At 46.4% G+C, this 26581-nt stretch overlaps 1 protein-coding gene across 1 annotated transcript in view; it reads left to right on the forward strand.

Moving 5' to 3' along the window:
• Positions 1-26581, forward strand: part of LOC124267738 (structural maintenance of chromosomes protein 6-like) — a 52068-nt gene that overhangs the window by 15784 nt on the left and 9703 nt on the right. The window contains 13 exon segments of the mRNA XM_046702729.1: positions 3489-3577; positions 4824-4988; positions 6750-6928; positions 14491-14695; positions 14998-15024; positions 15318-15399; positions 16693-16779; positions 17511-17780; positions 18672-18728; positions 19370-19540; positions 22060-22197; positions 22762-22880; positions 24421-24520. Coding sequence (XP_046558685.1) covers positions 3489-3577; positions 4824-4988; positions 6750-6928; positions 14491-14695; positions 14998-15024; positions 15318-15399; positions 16693-16779; positions 17511-17780; positions 18672-18728; positions 19370-19540; positions 22060-22197; positions 22762-22880; positions 24421-24520 — 1689 coding nt within the window.

The following is a 26581-nucleotide window of genomic DNA, read 5'->3' on the forward strand; positions in this document are numbered from 1 at the left end:
ATACTGACACAGGTGGGGCAGACCATCATTGTATATATAGACATACTGACACAGGTGGGGCAGACCATCATTGTATATATAGACATACTGACACAGGTGGGGCAGACCATCATTGTATATATAGACATACTGACACAGGTGGGTAGACCAGCATTGTATATATAGACATACTGACACAGGTGGGTAGACCAGCATTGTATATATAGACATACTGACACAGGTGGGTAGACCATCATTGTATATATAGACATACTGACACAGGTGGGTAGACCAGCATTGTATATATAGACATACTGACACAGGTGGGTAGACCAGCATTGTATACTGACACAGGTGGGTAGACCAGCATTGTATACTGACACAGGTGGGTAGACCAGCATTGTATACTGACACAGGTGGGTAGACCCAGCATTGTATACTGACACAGGTGGGTAGACCAGCATTGTATACTGACACAGGTGGGTAGACCAGCATTGTATACTGACACAGGTGGGTAGACCAGCATTGTATACTGACACAGGTGGGTAGACCAGCATTGTATACTGACACAGGTGGGTAGACCAGCATTGTATACTGACACAGGTGGGTAGACCAGCATTGTATACTGACACAGGTGGGTAGACCAGCATTGTATACTGACACAGGTGGGTAGACCAGCATTGTATACTGACACAGGTGGGTAGACCAGCATTGTATACTGACACACATTGAAAACACAAAACCAAATTCAAATGAGGAAAACTTAACAAACAACAATACTTGGAGGAAAATTGTTCTACAAATATGTTGAGAATTTCATTGTGCTTCATTTTCATAAAAAATGAATGCAAGAGTTCCGCCAATATGACTGACAAGTCCAGCGTCACACATGTTCATGTTGCTGCCTGTAGACGCATTGTCTGCCATCTGCAAATGACACACAGAACCTGGACGCATTGAAAAACACCCACTGGTTGGAGATTCATGGTGGTTGGAGGCTATGTTGCTGTGCAAAAAGGAGTCTGTTGACTCGATGACGTTGCGTAATGACGTTTCCCGATATGGCCCCTTAGTGCCACAGCCTGCAGAAGTCAAATGACTGTCATGGCGCTGATGTGGCGTCCTTTACGTCCTACGGTGTTTCGGGTGAGTTTGCTGCTGTCTGAAAGCGGTTTCTTTGGTGAACTCGTTGGATGTGCTGGTCTGGATGTGCCGACGTGACCGGAGTTTGTCCTGGTCAGGGAGGCCACGGACGCTTCCAGTTTGCTGATAACGATTTTGTGGTCTGTTGATGGTGGATGGGCTCACTCCGAAGTGGTGGGTGACCTCATTTTGTGATGTTCCCACCAACAGCATCCCGATAGCTTGTTCCCTCTGCTGTTCACTGAGCCGTGGCATTGTGTGACTGCTAGTGAAACCATAGTGCCTTTTATGCGTCCAAAACCTGGCTTTGCATGTGTGTGTCATGATAATCATGCACCCCAACAGGTCCAAGGGATATGCCAGAGTTGTGTTTTCATGAACTGTACCCATGCCAGAAACACGAAAAGGGTTCGAACCCAAATGTGCATATGGTTTTATTCGGCAGCCTCACATCACTCTATTTTCGTGTGGTAAATGAAATTGCTTCACAAAACTTTGTTAGAACTTGCCAAAATGGGGTTTGCGTTTTCAATGTGTGTCAGTATATATAGACATACTGGCACAGGTAGGTAGACCAGCATTGTATATAGACATACTGGCCCAGGTGGGTAGACCAGCATTGTACATAGACATACAATGACCCAAGTGTGTAGACCAGCATTGTATATAGACAGACAGGTACAGGTAGGTAGACCAGCATTGTATATAGACATACAATGACCCAAGTGTGTAGACCAGCATTGTATATAGACAGACAGGTACAGGTAGGTAGACCAGCATTGTATGTGGACAGACAGGTAGAGGTAGGTAGACCAGCATTGTATATAGACAGACAGGTACAGGTAGGTAGACCAGCATTGTATATAGACAGACAGGTACAGGTGGGTAGACCAGCATTGTATATAGATAGACAGACAGGTACAGGTGGGTAGACCAGCATTGTATATAGATAGACAGACAGGTACAGGTAGGTAGACCAGCATTGTATATAGACAGACAGGTACAGGTGGGTAGACCAGCATTGTATATAGATAGACAGACAGGTACAGGTGGGTAGACCAGCATTGTATATAGACACACAGGTACATGTAGGTAGACCAGCATTGTATATAGACAGACAGGTACAGGTAGGTAGACCAGCATTGTATATAGACAGACAGGTACAGGTGGGTAGACCAGCATTGTATATAGATAGACAGACAGGTACAGGTGGGTAGACCAGCATTGTATATAGACACACAGGTACATGTAGGTAGACCAGCATTGTATATAGACAGACAGGTACAGGTAGGTAGACCAGCAATGTATATAGACAGACAGGTACATGTAGGTAGACCAGCATTGTATATAGACAGACAGGTACAGGTAGGTAGACCAGCATTGTATATAGACAGACAGGTACAGGTGGGTAGACCAGCATTGTATATAGATAGACAGACAGGTACAGGTGGGTAGACCAGCATTGTATATAGACACACAGGTACATGTAGGTAGACCAGCATTGTATATAGACAGACAGGTACAGGTAGGTAGACCAGCAATGTATATAGACAGACAGGTACAGGTGGGTAGACCAGCATTGTATATAGACAGACAGATACAGGTGGGTAGACCAGCATTGTATATAGACAGACAGATACAGGTGGGTAGACCAGCATTGTATATAGACAGACAGGTACAGGTAGGTAGACCAGCATTGTATATAGACAGACAGATACAGGTGGGTAGACCAGCATTGTATATAGACAGACAGGTACAGGTAGGTAGACCAGCATTGTATATAGACAGACAGGTACAGGTGGGTAGACCAGCATTGTATATAGACAGACAGGTACAGGTAGGTAGACCAGCATTGTATATAGACAGACAGGTACAGGTAGGTAGACCAGCATTGTATATAGATAGACAGACAGGTACAGGTGGGTAGACCAGCATTGTATATAGACAGACAGGTACAGGTAGGTAGACCAGCATTGTATATAGACAGACAGGTACAGGTAGGTAGACCAGCATTGTATATAGACAGACAGGTACAGGTAGGTAGACCAGCATTGTATATAGACAGACAGGCCCAGGATAGGCAGAATACTACCCAGGTGTCTGAACCACTGTTGATACAAGGATTACAGTTTAATGCATCATTAAGGGATGAATAATTGGCTTAAGTTTGAACACCAGCATTAATATTTTACAAAAATAAGTCTCTTGCCATTTTTAACTTTGTTCAATCTGACGCCATGAATATTCCTTTCAAAAATTGAATGGTATATGTATCTGGTTATGGTATTATTGCCAGTTGTTTATGCTGGCTAGACAAGAGGTTTGAGGGAAGATGTGTTGTGTGACGATGTAGTGTTATGATACAGAATGAAGTGAACAAGACTGAGAAGGACCTGCGAACCTGTTGCCGAGATCGGGACATGGTGAAAGAGAGGATCGAGGAGATCAAGAATAGGTAAATGTGATACTAGTGGCACAAATGTACTGAATGGAAGCCGAAAACCTCAAATATGGCATCCAGAGAGACGCACTAAGTACCAAGAGCATACCAACAGCGCACAAAGAGTAGTTACCTGTGTCGGTTACTGTAAACGAATTATTTTTCACGCAGGTTATATTTTCGCACTTATAGCGCGAAAATTTATACACCGCGAATAAACCTGTCATTCATTCAGTCTAGCCACGCTCGCCCCTGAGTTGTTACCATAACACATCAAGTTGAAGACAGAAATCTACGGGAATCTTAAAATGACGACTGATAGTAGCATAAAGAATCATACTTAACTGTTGCTGTAATGGATTTCCCAAATCATAATGAAATAATGAGCCAAATCCCATCGCCGAATTAGCAAAAACAGCAATGTGTGTTGTCGCCGCCATGGAAATTGGTCACGTGACAGATGGTTTGATACAAAACAGATTGCCATGAAACGACTCTGAAAGAAATAATACAGCAGTATTTTATTTATTCATTAAGATTTTATTTACCAGTACATCATGAAGCGAATAGTCACTTAACACTCAATCATCTCATTCACAACAATCCGGCTTGTTTGAAATCACAAAGAAATATACAGTAGAAGTTAATTCGTCAGAATTCGGAACATAAGACTGATGTGTTTGTCATCTCTTCCGTGAGTAAACGGATTACTGTGTACTAGTATATGGCACAGATAGGGATTTCCTGTGAGTAAGCAATAAACGCCGCCTGACAGGTTAAGCCACTCTGTTTGTTTTCACTGCTATAAGTGGCGGCCAAAGAGACAGCTGGCAGTTCCGGCAATTACTGATTGCACGAATAATTGACCGGGGGATGTAGTCTAAACTGTCAATTCCGCGAAAAGTGCACCACGCGAAAATAAGTACGTTTACAGTATTTTACCTGTTACTCATGATCACTGTCCACATGACCACTAATTCATTCCAGGGTCCGAAATAATTACTGGGTATCTAAACATACAGTACTCTACACCATTTGAGTACTTTTGTAAGCCGAGGTAAAACTGTGTTGTTGAACGAAATCAGAAGATATTAATATTATTTTTGATATCTATCGAATTATCTGGCTTGATATATTTCTGAAATGTGTCTCTGCAGCTGGACCAAAAAAAATAAATCTGATTTCATATCTGTCGTAGATATCTTATCGAGCTTGACATGTAACTTCTGATGATCTATTTTGTACTGAAACTATGTGACAGTGCCCAGCATGACTATGAGGCTGAGCGGCGGGCTCGGCAGGACAAGATTGACCAGCTAATGGAGAAATCCAGAGCACTGGAGGGACAGCAGAGAACCACAGACCACCAGAAGAACCAGTTCCGGGATGCTGTCACCAAGTACACCAATGATGGCTACACTCTCAGGTAGGTGCACAGCCGTCTATAGCTGAGTTCCGGGATGCTGTCACCAAGTACACCAATGATGGCTACACTCTCAGGTAGGTGCACAGCTGTCTATAGCTAAGTTCCGGGATGCTGTCACCAAGTACACCAATGATGGCTACACTCTCAGGTAGGTGCACAGCTGTCTATAGCTAAGTTCCGGGATGCTGTCACCAAGTACACCAATGATGGCTACACTCTCAGGTAGGTGCACAGCTGTCTATAGCTGAGTTCCTGGATGCTGTCACCAAGTACACCAATGATGGCTACACTCTCAGGTAGGTGCACAGCTGTCTATAGCTGAGTTCCGGGATGCTGTCACCAAGTACACCAATGATGGCTACACTCTCAGGTAGGTGCACAGCTGTCTATAGCTGAGTTCCGGGATGCTGTCACCAAGTACACCAATGATGGCTACACTCTCAGGTAGGTGCACAGCTGTCTATAGCTGAGTTCCGGGATGCTGTCACCAAGTACACCAATGATGGCTACACTCTCAGGTAGGTGCACAGCTGTCTATAGCTGAGTTCCGGGATGCTGTCACCAAGTACACCAATGATGGCTACACTCCCAGGTAGGTGCACAGCCGTCTATAGCTGAGTTCCGGGATGCTGTCACCAAGTACACCAATGATGGCTACACTCTCAGGTAGGTGCACAGCTGTCTATAGCTGAGTTTATGGATGCATAAAGGTACATATGTACAATGAAGCATGACATATGAGATTATTGTGATGTGATGTGATGCACATTTGGCAGATTCTAACCCAAACTTGTTGGTTTCACCAAGGACGTAAAGCACTTTTAAAACTGGTGCAAACCAACAAGTAGCACATCTTGGAGAAACACTGTTCTCCCATCTTTCAATTTGATCAGGGCATGACTTGTGATGGTTTTGTTTATAGAATGAGCAGGGCATGACCTGTCGCTGTTCGGTTTCCATTCGAGATAAGCAGGGCATGACCTGTGGTTGTTGTTTTCAGGCGAGATGAGCAGGGCATGACCTGTGGTTGTTTTCAGGCGAGATGAGCAGGGCATGACCTGTTGGTGTTGTTTTTTCAGACAAGATGAGCAGGGCATGACCTGTGGTTGTTTTTTTCAGGCGAGATGAGCAGGGCATGACCTGTTGGTGTTGTTTTTTCAGGCAAGATGAGCAGGGCATGACCTGTTGGTGTTGTTTTTCAGGCGAGATGAGCAGGGCATGACCTGTTGGTGTTGTTTTTTCAGGCGAGATGAGCAGGGCATGACCTGTTGGTGTTGTTTTTTCAGACAAGATGAGCAGGGCATGACCTGTGGTGATTGTTTTCAGGCGAGATGAGCAGGGCATGACCTGTTGGTGTGTTTTTTTCAGGCGAGATGAGCAGGGCATGACCTGTTGGTGTTGTTTTTTCAGGCGAGATGAGCAGGGCATGACCTGTGGTAGTTTTCAGGCGAGATGAGCAGGGCATGACCTGTCATTGTGTTTTTTCAGGCGAGATGAGCAGGGCATGACCTGTCGTGTTTTGAGGCGAGATGAGCAGGGCATGACCTGTCGTGTTTTGAGGCGAGATGAGCAGGGCATGACCTGTTGGTGTGTTTTTTTCAGGCGAGATGAGCAGGGCATGACCTGTTGGTGTTTTTTTTTCAGGCGAGATGAGCAGGGCATGACCTGTTGGTGTTGTTTTTTCAGGCGAGATGAGCAGGGCATGACCTGTGGTTGTTTTCAGGCGAGATGAGCAGGGCATGACCTGTCGTGTTTTTTCAGGCGAGATGAGCAGGGCATACAGGACAAGCAGGACAGTGACAGGCAGCAGCTCAAGATGTTGATGGCTGCTCGCAGTGACCGACTCAAGCGTTTTGGACAGTTTATCCCTAATATCGCCAAGCGGATAGATGAGTTCCACAGGAAGGGATATTTCCATGAGAAACCAAGAGGACCTCTAGGTACCATATTCCGTAGAGTAGAATCTACAATTAAAATAACAGAATACCAGAATATACTATTTTTTGTAAAATGATAGTTTCAGATAATGTTTTTTTCCAATCTTCGTATGAATGTTACAGATTATTGGGCATGTTTTTAAGTGAATCACCATTAGATGAGGAGAAACCTGTGTGCAGCTGATTGCTGTTTCCGACTCTGTTAATGAGACAAATATACACAGAAATCTGAATTGCATGTTACACAGTGTCATATATTTTATAACCAGAAATATTGTTGTTGCAAGGGTAACCTTTACATAAGCTGACCCTTTTTTGCAGAATGCATTTTGTAGTCCTCCCTCTTCAGCTTAACTGCCGTCATATACGGTAGTGATAGTGTTTAGGGGTGGAACAGTATGCTCTTACCAAAGTACGGTACATATTGCGGTTCCGATTTGGTGTATGAAAACTTACTTCCAGGAAAATAGCAGCCGTCTAGCAAAGAAATGCATAGATTTTGACAAAATGATTAGATTTCTAGACATTTTTTAAAAGATTAATAAAATGATGGTATGAAATTTTTTACATTGCTTTACGGTATGCAAAATACCACGGTTCTACTAATAACACGCTATACCGTTTCACCCCTAATAGGTGTTTCTGTTGCTTGATCAGATAGCAGGGATAATGAGTGTGTAGCACTTAAACCCATTGAGAGCGAATCTGCTACCACTTGTAATGAAACTAAGATAAGTTGCAAATTTTATTCAAAGTACATGATGTTGACTTGCTGTACTGTTTCTTATTATTCCCAACCGCCTCCATGGTGTAGTTGTTAGAGCGTCCGCCCAGAGAACGGAAGGTCTCAGGTTCGATCCCCGACCGCGTCATACCAAAACACATTAAAATATGGGACTTGTTGGTCCCTGCCTGGTGCTTGGCAATAATGGGTACAACAAGGACTGGTCGGCTCGGGAGTCAGTATAATGTGTCTGAGTGGGGTATTCATGCTTCACTGCGGCATGATATCTCAGTGGGCTAGCACTATAAAACCAGCTTAAGTCTGGGCTAGTACAAGCAGCCGCACATACACATACACACGCATGCACATCATATGAGCGAATTATTCTTTTTCAGAGAGATCGTCCTTGGGGTACATATTAGGCATTTTCCGGCTGTAAAATGTCCTGTGACAGTTGTATCAATGTTTTTTGAATAAAAAGATTGTACAATAAATAAACTCTTTTATTTATTATACGGACCCTACCTCACGGAGTTACCTCCCTTAGCGCATGCGCACCAACTGGGTAGGCTCCTAGACCCGTATCATCATTCCTTCTGCTGTCACGGCCCTGAACAGACGTTCGTTGAGATTACCTTTCATGAGCCGTACGGCGCTGTATTTTAAGATGTCTGAGACACCACCTGTATGTTTGGTTTTTTATTTGTCTAAAACAATAACAGTAAAGCCTTACAGTGGTTGTTTCATAATTGTGACTTTGTATAAGTACTATCAAAATCACGCAAACTTTCCGCGGTTTACGCAAGTTTGTTCTGCCATGGCGGGAAGTTTAGCGCGTGCGGCGTGGTCGCAATATTGGCGCTTTAAAACCAACTATTACTTTCCGTGGTAACCTTCAATGCATTTTTCAATGTTTTCTCACGTGTTTATCTGCTGCTGGCCACAGTTAACTAACATGTTTACGGTTTGTTTCAGGCTTTTACCTGTTGTTCGGGTCTGTGGGGAAGTATCCCCCGAGCTGACAGTCACTCCCAATGCGTGGCCTGTCTAGAGAAGACGGGCCATGTGGCTGATACATGTTCAATTTGTCTGGCCTTTTCCCCCCGGGCCCAGAAGAGGCGGGCGGCCGACACCCTGTTTTACCGCGAGATGCGTGAGGCGGGAGGGGACCTGACGCAGGTTCCCCCGTCAAAATCTAAACGGGCGTCAAAAAGGAAAAAAATCCCGTGGCCCTTCCCCCTCTACTACCACTTCGAGTGGTTTTGACATGTCACTAATGGAGTCGATGTTTCAGCAGCAGATGGACTCGATGAAGTCCTTCGTCCGTGAGTCGGTTGGAGGTCTCCGGCAGGAGTTCCTCGCCCACTCCGGACGGGGGCCGGAGAGTCCGGGGGTGGGATCGCCGCGCTCGGCTCGATCCCTCAGCCTTGAGGCGCCTGTCGATCCGCTGCCTCTGGCTTCGATCCGGACGCCTCGGCTGCTCCGGGAGAGGGAGGTGCTCCCAGTCCCCTCGAGCTTCTGGCGCTGGGCCGCTGAGTATTCCTGGTATTCCGGTCCTGCGCACACCCGCCTCTTATGAGAGCGGAGGCACCAGTTCTGCCTGGCCTGCCTCCAGCGCCTGGGACCGGGTCCACGCAGACGCCGGCTGGCTGGCGTGGAGCAGTCGGTCTGTTCCTCCCTTCCTGTGGTGCCCAGCTAGGCAGTCCACCGGGTCGGGTTAGGGTCCTCTTACGGAGGAGACCCAGCCTCTGACTCGGGCTCGGACGCCGAGGCAATGGAGCTCGGGAGGTCGAGGAGCATGACGGCAGCTTCCGCTTTGCTTCTCGCCCTTCGCGGGAGGTCCGGCAGAGAATTGCCGAGGGCTTCTACCCCAGGCAGCGGTGCCTGCTGGTTGCGTGGACTCGACTGAGTTCCGCTTGCCTGGTGAGGCGCTTTGCCCCTAGGCAACCCTCACAGACGCAGCTCCGCGATTCTGCCATCGCTGGTCGCGACGCGGGTCGATCCCTCTTGTCTGGTACCCGAGTCAGGTTTGACTTACCTGAACTCGTCGCGGCTACCAGCTTGGGAGGATTCCCCTGTTCGTCGTAATCGCATCGTTGACGAGTGTGTTTTCACTTCCGCCGCCTGGGGGAGGCTCGCTTTCCTCGGGAGCAGCTCCGGCTGCTCGGCAAGGGCGCCCTCACTCCACCTTTTGCCCTGCGCCCTCCGCGCACGCTGCACCGACCTACGAGGAGGTCTACCGAACGCGATGCAGCAGGTGCGGTGGTGGTCCATGAGGCCTACCTCTCCTCGATACAGAGGTCGGCCCTGGAGGCGGAGGGGCATGCTGGCGACGCCGTCGCGCGATGTCGTGCTACTCCGCCAGCTGTCGGAAGTTCAGGCTCACCGCGCCAGCGACTCTTTGGCGGTCTGCTGCGCCGACGGTGATGTGCGCAGTCATGGGATGCGCAGGCTGTGGCTGTCGGCGCCTAGGTACTCGGCAGCAACACAGCAGACCTTGCTGGCTCTCCCTTTCGTCTGGGAGCCACCCTCTTTCCCGGGGCACAGCAGGTCATAACGGGGAGGCTGCCGCTGCAGCTACCTCTCCTTCAAGGATTCTAAGGCCTTGTTGGAGCACCCGCGGGTGTCTCACCCCCAGCTCCCCTCGCCACCTTCCTCCGCCGGGTGCAGCCTACACCGAAGTTCGCCGGCTGGCTTCGCCGCTAGCTAGGGGTAGGCGGAGGAGTAGGTCCGCCAAGGGTAGGGGCAAGGAGCAGTCTCGACTAGCTCCCAGCCTTTCGCTGGCGCTGGAGGTCTGCCCGACCTCCGCTACCCAACAGGCTGCCGCTCAAGCCGTGTCACACCCAGTCAGCTCCGCTACTAGGGTCCACGCGCCGCTTCCTACCCCATATCCTTAGTGGGAGGTCGCCTTCTCTATTCCTGCCGGAATGGGAGAAGGCTACCAACAACGCTTTCAGGTGCTGGCCACGGTCAGCATAGGCCATCTCCCACTGTGGAAGCGTAGGTCCGCCTCGACTTCACCGGCATACGACGCGACTCCGTGCCGCCATGCCAAGCCAGGGGCGGACATATTGCGCCGATCGGTTCAGGCTCTGCTGGACAAGTCCGCAATCGAAGCGATTCCACCGGGAGAGGAACAGGCGGGATTTTACTCCACGCATTTCCTCGGCGTCTCCGAAGAAAGACGGCGGGTTCCGTCCGATTCTCAACCTCAAGGGGTTGAATCGCATGCTCGAAGTACCATCCTTCAAGATGGAGACACTGGCGCCGGTGATCTCATCTCCAGTTCAGCCCGGCGATTGGCTCACGCCAATCGACCTAAAGGATGCGATTCAGATACCCATACATCCCTCGCTCAAGCAGTACACCGGTTCTCTTAATTTACGGGATGTATTACCAATTCAGGGTGCTCCCCTTCGGCATATCGACTGCCCCAAGGGTGTTCACCAAGCTCATGTTAGTCCCAGCTACCCTCGCCGCGGCTAAGGAAGGAAGGCGCTTGTTACCCTTACTCTAGACGACTGGTTGCTCGGAGCACTAACACAGCCAGCGAAGTCAAGATGCTACTCACACAGTGATAGACATTCTAACTCGACTGGGGTGGATCATCAACCTCAAGAAATCCGACCTGGTACCCACCCAGGACTTGGTTTTTCTTGGAGCCGATTCCAAACGTAACAAGGATCTCGCTTCCTTGTCGCCCGACCGGGTCACCAGAGTTCGAGGAGATGGTATCTTCATTCCTCTCCAGCCCCAGGCACCAGCACGGACTTGGCTCCGCCTACTGGGCCATATGGCGGCGAATGCATCTCTGTAGTGTGGCGGGCGCTGTTGAGGATGCTGGCCCCATACAGCAAGCTTTGCTCGGCTGTGGACTCACACGGAGGATCTGGAGCCGCAGTCTCACAGTCCCCGAAAGTGGTTGACACCTCACCTTCAGTGGTGGACAAATGTCGGGAATCTCACCAGGGGTTCCCTTTGAAATCCCGACGCCAGCTCTCACAGTTCAGACAGATGCCCCTCACGGGCTGGGGCGTTTGCAGTTCGTCGGCTTCGGACTCTGGTCCGAAGAAGCTCACCTTCACATCAACGCAGTTGGAGCTGAGAGCTGCAAGCGTTGGTATTCGAAGCTTCAGAGAGCATGTCCGGCCAGGTAGTCCGCCTTCAGTTAGACAACCAGACGGCCATGTCGCATATCCTGAAGCAGGGAGGCACAGTGTCCCCAGCGCCCTCGGGAAGCGTGGGACTTTCTCCTCTGAGCCACCAGCACGCATTGTCAGGTACTCCCCTGTTTATCTCCGGGGCTGGAGAACGGCGGCGTAGCAGATGCGCCTTCTCGCCGGATCCTGGCCCCGCGACGAAAGTGGATGCTCGACAGGCAGATATTCACAGTAATCTCCCAGTTGTAAATCGGTCGCTCGAGGTGGATCTGTTTTATGCCCCGCGGGACGCATCAGACACCCGTGTTCTGCTCTCGGATACCGACCAGAGGGCGCTGGCTGCCGACGCCTTCCTGCTGGATTGACGGGCAGTGCTCTCATGCCCTCCGCGCTACCACTCATTCCCCGTCCTTTCACAGCTGTCCACCCAGCCAGCTCGGCTACTTGTGCTACTGGCACCGCTATCCGGTCACAGAGCTGGTTTCCGGTAATTCTCAGGTTTCTGGCTCAGCCTCCTGTTCTATTACCTTTATGAATCGACATTCTCACTCAGAACGGAGCTTCCCCACCCAAATCCACGGATTCAGTGGGTGGCTTGGCCTCTGTCAGGTCTAACCTCGAGGCACGCCGGAATTCCTGCAGCAGTTGCAGACACAATTCTGGCTTCGAGGCGGATTCGGACAAACGCTCAGTACGAGGATAGGTGGTCCCGCCATGGCGCCGCTGGTGTTCAGATAGGGGCATTGCAGATCCCTTTTCTGCGGATTTAGTCCGAGTATTGGAGTTTTTGCAAGCTCGCTTTGGTAGAAGGCCTGGCGGCTTCGGATCATTCGTGGCTACTCCACCGCTATTTCCACTTTTCACACCCCTGTCGATGGTGCTCTTCTGGGGCAGCACCCTCTGCACAGCACTTTCTAGCTGGCGCTGAACGGATTCGACCTGCTCTCAGGCGGTAACCAGTCCACCTTTGGGATTTGTCGATCGTGCTCGATTGGCTGTCCGGTCCCACTTTCTCACACCCATCGGCTATTTCCATTCAGTTGTTGACCTGGAAAGCTGTGTTTCTGGTGGCGGTAACATCTGGTCAAGAGTCGGCGATATACATGCTATGTCGCCCGACCCGGGCGCTGACTGTGTTTCACACGGATCGTGTCAGCATTCGCCTCCCAGATACTTTATCGACCGGCAAGGTCGATCACGCTTTCCATGTGACAGCTCCTATCGAACTTCCTACTCTTTACCCAGCCTTCCACATCGGGGACCACTCCCACGAGCACTCACCCGCTGGATGTCCGTGAAGACGCCAAAGTCTATATCAAACTAACGCAGGGGATCCGTGACGGTGCCCAGCTGTTCTGTTGTTACGGTGTGGAGGAAGGTTGGTCTGCCAGCCGCAGCAAGCAAACTTTGTCTCGCTGGCTTGTTTCGTATTTGTGCCGCTTTATCAGGCTAAGGGCAAGCCTCCCCTGAGGGGTTGAAGGCTCACTCGGTCAGGCAGCAGCCGCGATCAAAGCTTTTGCATCGGCACTCCCCATTGAAGAGATCTGCTCTGCCGCTATTTGGAGCCGCCAAGCACGCTTTATATACTTACTTATCAGCTCGACACGCATTCACGCAATCGTGCTAACTTTGGTCGCATCGTTCTCCAGTGGACAGTGTCCTGCCACCCTGACCAAGTGAGTCTTGGTTTATTGGTTTGTGTTGACGCTTACTGTACAATGATTCCATTATTGACATGTCTGCGCTACGAGCACTCAGAGAACCTGTACCCCTTTTCGATTCTCTAAGGAGTTACTATATCGCTAGTGAGTGGTATTTTGTTTTCCCCACGGTGCTCTCATGAAGAAGCCACTTAGTGGGTCGGATTTCACGACATTCGCACTACGTGCAATGTCTCATTATGCTAGAGGTCGCCTCTTTGAGCAATAAATCCTCCTGTCAGTTCCCTCCCATAATGCATCTTCATGAAGCTTAAACTGGGTCGAAAGTGACAGGTGAGTGTTATGGCGCCTGTTCAATTTTTTTTCCATGATACCATCGCTATATTTTGTGTGTGCTTGGACAGAATTCCCTCCTCCCTGGCCTCCGGTCTTTGGGAGTCTGTGTTTATGCATATTATGTATACCCCAAGGACTATCTTCTGAAAAAGAATTTCCCAAACCTGCAGAGGTTTTCAATTCTTTGAAGAGAGTCGTCTTGGGGTAGGGGCCCACCCACCTCCCCAAGCACTTCTGTTCACTGATGAGAATTCAGCAGAAGGAATGATGATACCGGTCTAGGAGCCTACCCAGTTGGTGCGCATGCTCTAAGGGAGGTAACTCCGTGAGGTAGGGTCCGTATAATAAATAAAAGAGTTTATTTATTGTACAATCTTTTTATTCAAAAAACATTGATACAACTGTCACAGGACATTTTACAGCCGGAAAATGCCTAATATGTACCCCAAGGACGACTCTCTTCAAAGAATTGAAAACCTCTGCAGGTTTGGGAAATTCTCAAGCACGACGTTAAACTCAATTTCACCTCACCTCTTATTATTCCCCGACAGCGTGACCAACAGGTCACTGTTCAGATACTGGTTGTCTGGCCTGCAGTCTGGGAATGTTGTCTGGCTGAGTAGTTTCACACAAAGCAATAAGGAACGCTGTTTGTATTGAGGTGAAATTTGCTTGTGTTGTCAGGATCCTGTTTCCAGCTGCGTGACCCGGAGTGGGCTTTGGCCGTGGAGAGCTGTCTGAAGGCACTGCTGCATGCCTTCTGTTGTACTGACCACCATGACGAGAAGGTTCTCGAGGGCATTTTTGAGAGGGAAATCAAAGATGGAAGACACCCCTCTATCATTGTCAGCAGGTTCACTGTGAGTACAACTTGCAAGGAGACTCAGATGTATACAGTAACACCCTTTCAATGTTATCAGATGTGTTCCAGTTATCCCCCCTTCCCTTACCCCACCCCCATTCTTTTCCAAAAGAGATCCTCCTTAGGGTACTTATAAGCAAGACAGTTGGAACTATATTTTTCGATAAAATATTTACAAAACAAAAAACTTGTTGACAGTTCTATTATGGCTTGCTCGTGAAATGGATACTTTGCATCCTTGGAGACCCTTTACCTCTTGGAAGTTCATTTGAATGTATTTATTCCATTATTAGTTAGATTTTAATGCTACATATTTCCTTCCCTTTCAGACTCAATTTCATGACATCTCCAGATTTGTAAGTAACATTACAAAGTAATTAGCATTGAATTTCGAGATACATTGAATCATGTTGCAGTGTTATGTCAGATTTGATATGCCGCCAGAGGTGTAGAAATCATAACAATTCAAATTTGGTTTGAGGTGTCATACTCGTAACATCAGTTTGTTATCAAATTGTACTCGTCACTGTCATGATACTAATACATTTAGATGGTGTAGAATTATGACCGATTTTCATGTTGATGTTTGTATTACCACAGAGCTAGTTTTGACAACAGCTGTGTATTGTGTATTGTTTCCTCCCTGCAGCGGGGTCCAGAGTGAGCACCCCTGTATTCTGGACATGCTGAACATAGAGGACACTGTGGTGGCCAACACACTCATTGATCAGGTAGGCGGGGTTCCACAGGGGCCTACAGGTTGGAATGGGTCAGCAGCAGTATGTGCAGGTGACTGTGTCGCTTAGTCAGACTCATTGACTTGGTTTATTGGATCATTGCACATAATATCAATCACTGGATTATCTGGCCCAGATTTGTTCATTTTCATGCATTGTCACAAAGCTGGAATACTTTGGAGTGCAAGAACAAAATTTAGAATATATTGTCACAAATGGACAATGCTTGATGAAACATGCGCTTGTTGATGCTTTAGGCATCCACATTATTAGTTGTAATTAGTGAGTTTGAAGGCTATTCGTCATCTTGTGAATACTTACTACTTCATTAGAATCTATGAATTAAGATGAGTATAGAGGTTTTGGAATTCCTTACATAATGCTATAGCAGTATATGAAATAAGACCTCTCTGACAGCCTGTTACCTGGTAACTTTTGGAAGTTTTTTGTTTAAGTTTGCCATTTAAATAGACAAATTGGCACATTTGGACTGGCTGTTCTTCAAACTTGGTCCACCTTATGTTTCTGTCCCTGATTACACGTCGTAACCCACGCTTGTTGTAAGAGGCGACCGTGATGGTCCGGGTTAGAATGAACCTTCAGTAACCCGCTCTTGTCGTAAGAGGCTTAATTCCATGATGGTCCGGGTTAGAATGAACCTTCAGTAACCCACGCTTGTCGTAAGAGGCGACCCATGATGGTCCGGGTTAGAATGAACCTTCAGTAACCCACGCTTGTTGTAAGAGGCGACACATGATGGTCCGGGTTAGAATGAACCTTCAGTAACCCACGCTTGTCGTAAGAGGCGACCCGTGATGGTCCGGGTTAGAATGAACCTTCAGTAACCCATGCTTGTCGTAAGAGGTCGACTCGTGAAGGTCCGGGTTAGAATGAACCTTCAGTAACCCACGCTTGTCGTAAGAGGCGACCGTGATGGTCCGGGTTAGAATGAACCTTCAGTAACCCATGCTTGTCGTAAGAGGCGACCCCTGAAGGTCCGGGTTAGAATGAACCTTCAATAACCCATGCTTGTTGTAAGAGGTGACTAACAAAATCGGGTGGTCAGGCTCGCTGACTTGGTTGACAGATGTCATCGGTTCCCAAATGCGCAGATCGATGCTCATGCTGTTGATCACCGGATTGTCTGGTTCAGACTTGATTATTTACAGACTGCCGCCATATAGCTGAACTTTTGCTCAGTGCAGCGTAAAAATAAAGTCACTCACTCACTCCGTATTTTTGTGTTATGATAATTTATGGACTGAGTGAAGGTTATTTCTTTGTCAGAGATCTGTTGAGAATATAATCCTCATAGCTGACAACAAGGAGGCAAGACGTGTCATGCAGCATTGCCCTCCGCGGAACTGCAAGCAGGTACGGCTTCTATCTTCTGATTGTTGTTATTGTGTTCAGTATCCACATTGAGCAGCACAGAAGTGTGAGGTGCACTTACTTTGTGAGCCAACAGTAGGTAGACACCCCACAAAATTAGGCAAGCTTTGACAAGGTTGGGTCTACGCAACATGTCCTTATGGAGGCATCGCTCATTGTTATGCAAACAATGTGACTTCTTTTGTATGTGGAGAGGTGCCACATTTCAAGCTCTCTCTTGTCCCAAAACATTAATTGAGCTGTCTAATGATTTGTATCATGATTTCTACCGCAAGTGTATTGCAGACATACATTGAATGTCGTAGTTACCTCAACACAGGAGTTTTAACTTATAAATGTATGTATCATTATTTTATAAACACATACAAGCATTCAGTGATTTCAAAGAAGTTATTTTATTCAGGCACAAGATTCTGAGGTGATTTTTACTTCAAAGGAACTGTTTTATCAGAGATTGTGTTGGTGATTTGAAACTTATGATCAGAATAGAGTAATTCATAGTAAAATGTCTTGTCTTGAATACAGCTGGGCAAGAAGTATGCCCTGTCATTGTCTTCTAGTAATTCTCATCTTTCCTACACAAACTGAAATGTTTGTTCATAAGTTTCATTAAACCAAAGTCACTTGCCTCATATGCTCTTCTGAATTGATGCTACTAAGTACACAGGCCATTTTAACTTGGATTCAATAGATTTACCATCATATTTTGTCAGGCTTATACCAAGGTGGGAGATGAGATCTACTGTCACCCAACATTCAGGTATTACTCAGCCAATGTGGACAAAGCTCGCTACTTGACGGCCAATGTTGAGGAGGAGATAGCTCACTACGAGGGGCAAATTCAGTCCTTGCAGGGGGAGTTGGATAAAGTGCGTCAGCGACGCAACAAACTGACAGAGGACATTCGGCGAAATAAAAGTGAAGAAAAGAAATGCAACACTCAACTGATGAAGATAGAGGAGGCCATGCAGAATCTGCAGTTTGTGAGTTGATCAGAACAGTACTGACCAGGTGTCTGAATTATGGCATGCCCTCTGAGGACCTGGGGTCCATTCCCCACATGGGCACAATGTGTGAAGCCCATATCTGGTGTGTCTCTCTCTCTCTCTCTCTCTCTCTCTCTCTCTCTCTCTCTGTCTGTCTCTCTCTCTCTCTCTCTCTCTCTCTCTCTCTCTCTCTCTCTCTCTCTCTCTCTCTCTCTCTCTCTCTCTCTCTCTCTCTCTCTCTCTCTCTCTCTCTCAAAAGGCAACATGAAAATATACTCACTTACTCACCCATGGTCACGGGTGTAATGAAAAAAGGAGATAGTTCTATGGATATACAACTTCTCATATGACAGATGAATTAAGATTGCTCAAAGATTGAGTTGATGTTGGCTGTGGGGATGTAATGACCTTGGTCTCTGATGGCTGGTTGGAATCTGCTGATGTGAATGGCTTCCTGATCTTGTGGCCTGATCGCTGATAAGTATGTGGATGTGGTCAGAGAATACAGTCTTCGCTGAGTTTTGTGTTGATTCTTGATTCTTACAGGGAGGGGTCATGAATGTCACTGTGGGACTGATATATTTGGCAAAACTTCATATAAAAAAGACAATCATATATTTGGCCTTCACAGGTGCAGGCTATCATATAAAATATGATGGTGGGCAATCATATATTTGGCAAAACTTCAAAATCCCTCCACATATATTGTAATTAAGAAGATGTACATGTATGTCCATAGAACAACCTCCCGTGTTGTTCACATTGACAAGTATATGAATTCTGATGTATAAACACGCCAGAGGTTCAACTATCAGATTATACACATATATTTGTTCATATTGCTACAGATGCTTTATAGAATAGTTATCACAATCATTTTGATTTCAGGAGATCAGTGAGCTGAAAAACGTGGAGGACCCAGCTCCGATCGACATCGCAACCCTGGTGAGTACTCATCAGTCTGACACGGCCCTTCATATCCTGGTTCATCATATCCTGGTTCATCATATCCTGGTTCATCATATCTTGATCTCTCTGGCTGACAAGTCAGGCCAGCTTATATTTACTGGAGGATACAAGTGATCACATTAACACCTTGAACATCAGTGACAATAGATGTGTTGAATAGATTGCCCCAAACCATCCAGATAAGTCCTAGTTGGTAGTACTACTATTAGGGCGTTTGATATATTCACTCGACTGCTCAGTATGTTGATTTGAAAACACCTCTTGGCCCCCAGCTGTTGCAGACATATTTCAAACAAAGACGTCATTTCGGTGGACCATGCAGGCAAAATAGGGCCTTGAGGTTCTGTCATCATGATGATGTGTTTTATAAAAGTCTTGTAGAAGAAACTTTGACAGATAAGAAGGCTACTAATGGATATGTACAGATAACAGTTGTTTTAGGACCAAAATTGGAGCAGTAGAAATGTGCTTGGTCCTCTATTGTGTTGTAAGATACAGGTAGTTTAAAGCCACAGATGTGAACATTCTGCTTTTCTGATTTATGTTTCATATATATAAAATAAAAATCACATGAGTGTTGAATTGTTAACCATACCCTTTGTAACGGTTTCATGCAGGAAGATGAAGTTTCAACGTATGATGAACAGATCTCAAATCTGAAAGAGAAGCGTGAGGAAGTGACTAAGATTAGTTCAGAGCAGCAACTTCAGTTGGTGGAGGTGGAGAAAGCATATCGTAACGTGGAAGGGAAACTAAAGTCTCTCACTGATAGTGCTGACCCCCTCAAGGTGAGAACTCAATGGTACAAATATTGCTGACCCCCTCAAGGTGAGAACTCAATGGTACAAATAGTGCTGACCCCTTGAAGGTCAGAACTCAGTGGCACAGATAGTGCTGACGCCCTCAAGGTGAGAACTCAATGGTACAAATAGTGCTGACCCCTAAAGAAGAGAACTCAATGGTACAAATAGTGCTGACCCCTCAAGGTGAGAACTCAGTGGTACAAATAGTGCTGACCTCCTCAAGTTGAGAACTCGATGGTTACAAATAGTGCTGACCCCCTCAAGGTGAGAACTCAATGGTACAAATAGTGCTGACCCCCTCAAGTTGAGAACTCGATGGTTACAAATAGTGCTGTCACCTCAAGGTGAGAACTCAATGGTACAAATAGTGCTGATCCCTCAAGGTGAGAACTCAATGACACAGATAGTGCTGCCCCTCAAGGCGAGAACTCAGTGGTTCAAATAGTGCTGACCGCTTCAAGGTGAGAACTCAATGGTACAAATAGTGCTTACCCCCTCAAGGTGAGAACTCAATGGTGCAAATAGTGCTGACCCCCTCAAGTTGAGAACCCAATGGTTCAAATAGTTCTGACCCCCTCAAGGTGAGAACTCAATGGTTCAAATAGTGCTGACCCCTCAAGGTGAGAACTCAATGACACAAATAGTGCTGACCCCCCAAGGTGAGAACTCAATGACACAGATAGTGCTGACCCCCTCAAGTTGAGAACTCAATGGTACAAATAGTGCTGACCCCTCAAGGTGAGAACTCAATGACACAAATAGTGCTGACCCCTCAAGGTGAGAACTAAATGGTACAAATAGTGCTGACCCCCTCAAGGTGAGAACTCAATGACACAGATAGTGCTGACCCCTCAAGGTGAGAACTCAGAGGCACAAATAGTTCTGACAGCCATTTGTGATTCTATAAGTAAAGGATCAAAACCGACTCCGAGGAGTCTGAGGAACCTATGACCCGACCGAAGATATACTTTAGATATCATTTTAATATTTGGTATTTACTGTTGAAATCAACTGGGATGCAACTGGCAGCCGACACCTTGCCTTGCACATGCTCTGCACGCGCTACCTGTGTCCTGCATGGGCATTGCCCGCACTTCCCACTACCCAACTTGTGAGGCACACATGGTTCAAACTGACAAACAGTTTCATTCTTCACAGCCATTCTTCGTAGCTTAGTGGATAAAACCACCAAGCAAGTAAGCGAAGGGTTACAGGCTTGAAACCAGGTATCGGCACTATATATTGGAAGTTTTCAATAATGTGATATTTTACGATGGTGTTCAGTGATAGCAAGACAAGTTATATCAATGCTCAAAACAAGTAATAATTCAAAGTCAAGGGCTATAGAAAATCCCCAGGATGCGGGCAGTTCTGTAGAAAAACCCCGGGATGCGGGCAATTCTGTAGCAAATCCCCGGGATGCGGGCCATTCTGTAGAAAATTCAAGAGATTTCATGGAGAATGCCTGTGGAACTGCCTGGAGAGGTTTACTCAGTAAAAGAAGAACCATTTCGAGGTTTGAAGGTTTATAAGGGGCTCAGACAGAGCTCCCTCACTTCCTTCCTCTCTTCTCTCAGACCCTCCTCAAGCTGATTCCACAGAGAGCTCGTTTTCAGAAAGTCCTGTAATGGATATATTTCATTGTTTTAACTCCACAATAAAATGCAAATACTGTAAATCAATAAAATAATGCGAGCTACTTATTTATGCTAAAAATGCGACTATATCTGAAGCGCATTAATAAATCTCGCATTATTATATTGTCTTTTGCACTCGATATCATTATTACTAGTATTTTGGTCACGATAACCCGGTGAAAAAAGACGAACGATTGATTCACAAAAATATTCCTTTATTGACACATTAACATCGACATTATATTATATCAACAAGTAAAATACATTCTTGGGAAGAGAGATTGAGCACTAATCATTTAAGTTGTATTACAGTCTTTGAATAAACAGTCTAGTTTACAAGGTTTGAACTCACTGGACCACGTCCAGCAGACCTGCCAACTGCCATCCATGTAAGATTACCTCACGATTTCTGCCTACCTTTTCAATTGCTCTCTGCATCCAGCGAGCATGAACAGGTTTCATGACGCTAATCCTCAAATCAACAAGTCTGTCATCGTCTTTTGTCTTGAGATTACAAACTGAGATCATCCGTCTTTGATCCAAACGCCCATGTGTTCGGGGAATTAAGATGTTTACACTAGAGTCGGATTAAATACTAGTATAGTATTTCCGAAAGTTGTGAGTGTAGTCATTAGTGAGTATAGTCATTCTGGTCAACCATTTCCTGATTTGCCTCCTCGCATTAGTAAATGCACGCATTTTCGTTTTTAGGTTTGCACTCACATTATTTAATACACTCATTAGTTTGTTGATTTACAGTACATAAATGAAGTTGTGCTTATTGGACCATTGCCAGAATACCAACTGTTTTTGCATCCATTTGATTGTCTGATTTCACCTCTATATTTCTGATAATGAATTGTCCAGGAGGAAGACGGCCATGCCCTGAATGAGATTGAGGTGGCGAAGAATCACAAGAAGCATTACGAGGGCAAGCTGAAAGAACATGAGAAAGTTGTCAATGAACTCCGCAAGGAAGTTAACAGCTACCAAACAGAACTTGATGTAAGGCTTAGTACTTTGTGTACCTGGTGTATTGCCTGCTATGTTGTGTGTGTATTGAGAATGAACTTTGATTAGTTTTCCTGAGATGCATAGTGCCCGGCTTGTGCAACATTGATCAGTATTGCCTGTTATGTGAAAAAGAAGAATTGTATGTTTAAAGTAAAGCGGTATTGACATTTCTGTACTTTTATTTTGTTATACTTCTGTTTTTATGTGGGCATCTTGTAGAATTATCTAAACCTATTGATATATCAGACGTGTGTCCTCGGCTGGGGATGCCAGGGCATTGACATCATGCCAGGCAACTCAGGTGTTCCAACAGATTTTGTCATCGCTTTAATGACATTCAGTTATTACAATGTGTGAACTAGCGCAAATCCTTTGTCTTGTACAAACCACTAGTTACTGTGCCCAGACTGGATTATTACAGTCTCTATTTACTCACTATGATGGTAAACTCCTTTCACTCTCTGTCTACTATTATGGCTTTCTTGGTGGGTATTTTCTACAACATCTAATCCATGATCATAGAGACGTAACAAACAACCATGTTAACTGTTTCAGGCTGATATGGAGAAAGCCAAAGCCATCTGCCCCGAGCGGATCAAAACGAGACGGGTGCCCCAGAATCTGGAGAGCGAGATTAAACAGACAATGAAGAGGATTCTTACTGAGGAAAAGAGGTATAGAATTGTACCTACCTGCAGTTGAATTCAGTTAGACAGGGTTTCACTGTTTCAGTTATATCTGCAGAGAGTCTGCCTGTGGAGTGGAAGGTGTCAGGGAGTCTGTAGAGCGTGTCTGTCTGTAGAGAGGAAGGTGTCAGAGCTGGAGAGTGTCTGTCTGTAGAGCGGAAGGTGTCAGGGAGTCTGTAGAGAGGAAGGTGTCAGAGCTGGAGAGTGTCTGTCTGGAGAGCGGAAGGTGTAAGGGAGTCTGTAGAGCCATAGGAAGGTGTCAGGGAGTCTGTAGAGAGGAAGGTGTCAGGGAGTCTGTAGAGAGGAAGGTGTCAGAGCTGGAGAGTGTCTGTCTGGAGAGCGGAAGGTGTCAGGGAGTCTGTAGAGAGGAAGGTGTCTGGGAGTCTGTAGAGCGGAAGGTGTCAGAGCTGGAGAGTGTCTGTCTGTAGAGCGGAAGGTGTCAGGGAGTCTGTAGAGAGGAAGGTGTCGGAGCTGGAGAGTGTCTGTCTATAGAGCGGAAGGTGTCAGGGAGTCTGTAGAGAGGAAGGTGTCAGAGCTGGAGAGTGTCTGTCTGTAGAGCGGAAGGTGTCAGGGAGTCTGTAGAGAGGAAGGTGTCAGAGCTGGAGAGTGTCTGTCTGGAGAAGCGGAAGGTGTCTGGGAGTCTGTAGAGCGGGGGGTGTCAGAGCTGGAGAGTGTCTGTCTGGAGAGCGGAAGGTGTCAGGGAGTCTGTAGAGAGGAAGGTGTCAGAGCTGGAGAGTGTATGTCTGTAGAGAGGAAGGTGTCAGGGAATCTGTAGAGCGGAAGGTGTCAGAGCTGGAGAGTGTCTGTCTGTAGAGCGGAAGGTGTCAGGGAGTCTGTAGAGAGGAAGGTGTCAGAGCTGGAGAGTATCTGTCTGTAGAGCGGAAGGTGTCAGGGAGTCTGTAGAGAGGAAGGTGTCAGAGCTGGAGAGTGTCTGTCTGTAGAGCGGAAGGTGTCAGGGAGTCTGTAGAGAGGAAGGTGTCAGAGCTGGAGAGTGTCTGTCTGTAGAGCGGAAGGTGTCAGGGAGTCTGTAGAGCGGAAGGTGTCAGAGCTGGAGAGTGTATGTCTGTAGAGAGGAAGTTGTCAGGGAGTCTGTAGAGCGAGGAAGGTGTCAGAGCTGGAGAGTGTCTGTCTGTAGAGCGGAAGGTGTCAGGGAGTCTGTAGAGAGGAAGGTGTCAGAGCTGGAGAGTGTCTGTCTGTAGAGCGGAAGGTGTCTGTAGAGCAGAAAGTGTCAAAGCTGGAGAGTGGAAGGTGTCAGGGAGTCTGTAGAGCGGAAGGTGTCAGAGCTGGAGAGAGTCTGTCTGTAGAGTGGAAGTTGACAGGTAGCATGATTAGAAACATATTCTGTCTGTTGCTTTCCTTATCTGGTTGAAGAAGTTCTGATTGTCTGGATGAAAGGTTGTTCTGACATGGCCCGTAATGGGATGCCTCTGTTTTGCTTTTTTGCAAGAACTAAGATCTGAATTTAATCCAATTGGGTGTTAACTGTGTTTCTACAGCTATGGTGTAAACCATGTGCATCGTTTTACAGCCATGGCAATCCAGATGAAATCACAAGAAAATATCATGAGACACAGCAGGCTTTCAAGAAAATCCGCCGTGAAGTTAATCAGTTGAAGAAATTTATAGAGGTACGTTTTATACTGTTGTCTGTATGTGAATGTATGCTCATATACCCTACTGAGTAAGTTTTTAGCAATGTTCCAGCAAAAATCATGGCAGCGGACATCAGACATGGGTTTCACACATTGAACCCATGTGGGGAATAGAACCCAAGTCAAGTTGACCACAAGGCTACCCCATTGCACCCTCCCAGGTCAGGGTGTGGGGGGCACTTGTTTCATATCAGTATTTCACAAGTGTGAGTTCTGTGGCTATCCATCACCTGCGAATACATGTTCTGGCTTCACGACAGGATCATGTCTAGAATACATGTTCTGGCTTCACGACGGGATCATGTCTAGAATACATGTTCTGGCTCCACGATGGGATCATGTCTAGAATACATGTTCTGGCTTCATGACGGGATCATGTCTAGAATACATGTTCTGGCTTCATGACGGGATCATGTCTAGAATACATGTTCTGGCTTCACGATGGGATCATGTCTAGAATACATGTTCTGGCTTCATGACGGGATCATGTCTAGAATACATGTTCTGGCTTCATGACGGGATCATGTCTAGAATACATGTTCTGGCTTCACGACAGGATCATGTCTAGAATACATGTTCTGGCTTCACGATGGGATCATGTCTAGAATACATGTTCTGGCTTCATGACGGGATCATGTCTAGAATACATGTTCTGGCTTCATGCCGAGATCATGTTTAGAATACACGTTCTGGCTTCATGCCGGGATCATGTCTAGAATACATTTTCTGGCTTCATGCCGGGATCATGTCTAGAATACATGTTCTGGCTTCATGCCGAGATCATGTCTAGAATACATGTTCTGGCTTCATGACGGGATCATGTCTAGAATACATGTTCTGGCTTCATGACGGGATCATGTCTAGAATACACGTTCTGGCTTCATGACGGGATCATGTCTAGAATACATGTTCTGGCTTCATGACGGGATCATGTCTACTTGCATTCAGATAGTGAAACAAGTTCATGTAATCACTGATGGAAGTCAGATGAGTTACACTTTGTGCATGACCTTGAACATGAGCATATACTTCCAAGGTTACAGTGCCGTGACCACACACCTACACTATGTCCATCAAGAGGAGTTAGTGTCAACAAGGGTTCAGTGTGTGCTGTCAACAAGGGTTCACTGGGTGCTGTCAACAAGGGTTCAGTGTGTGCTGTCAACAAGGGTTCACTGGGTGCTGTCAACAAGGGTTCACTGGGTGCTGTCAGCAAGGGTTCAGTGTGCTGTCAACAAGGGTTCAGTGTGTGCTGTCAACAAGGGTTCAGTGTGTGCTGTCAACAAGGGTTCACTGGGTGCTGTCAACAAGGGTTCAGTGTGTGTTGTCAACAAGGGTTCACTGTGCGTTGTCAGCAAGGGTTCAGTGTGCTGTCAACAAGGGTTCACTGTGCGCTGTCAACAGGGGTTCACTGTGTGATGAATAGTTTATAAAGATGATTTTGCTTTTTCAGGAACTCATCTTAATGAACAAGATGTCAAGACATGTTAATTTGCATCAGTCATATTTGTACAATGAAAGTGCTAGAGGACAATATGTTTGAATTGACTAGGGTTTGTTGTGTGTTGAATTGCATCATCATTACAATTTTACTTTTTCAGGCACTTGATATCTCAATAGAGCAAAGGATGTCAAGATATGTGTATATTCGTCAGTCATATTCGTACCGAGTGAAAGTTCTGTTTATTGAACATACCTCTGTTACTAATTCCATGAGGGGATCTCTGTCTATAAACCATAAGGCAGAAGAAATAGTATTGAAAGTGAGTGTTCCCAATGTTGGACAACTACCTCATGGTACAGACTGTAACCTCCGACCCACGAGCTGTGTTCATTAGGGCTACATGGAAAATCGCCACAATACTCTGTGTGATCTGACTGTGCAGTTGTGTGGTTATACTTCAGTGTGAAACTTTCTGTGTGTAGTTATGTTAATAATGTAACATTTTCTGACTTTGGGGGGCGGTAGGGTAGCCTAGTGGTTAAAGCGTTCGCTCGTTACGCCGAAGACCCGGTTTGATTCCCCACATGGGTACA

Source organism: Haliotis rubra, unplaced genomic scaffold (assembly GCF_003918875.1).
Source record: "Haliotis rubra isolate DU_JTF1 unplaced genomic scaffold, ASM391887v1 Scf1005, whole genome shotgun sequence".
Classification (NCBI taxonomy): domain Eukaryota; kingdom Metazoa; phylum Mollusca; class Gastropoda; order Lepetellida; family Haliotidae; genus Haliotis; species Haliotis rubra.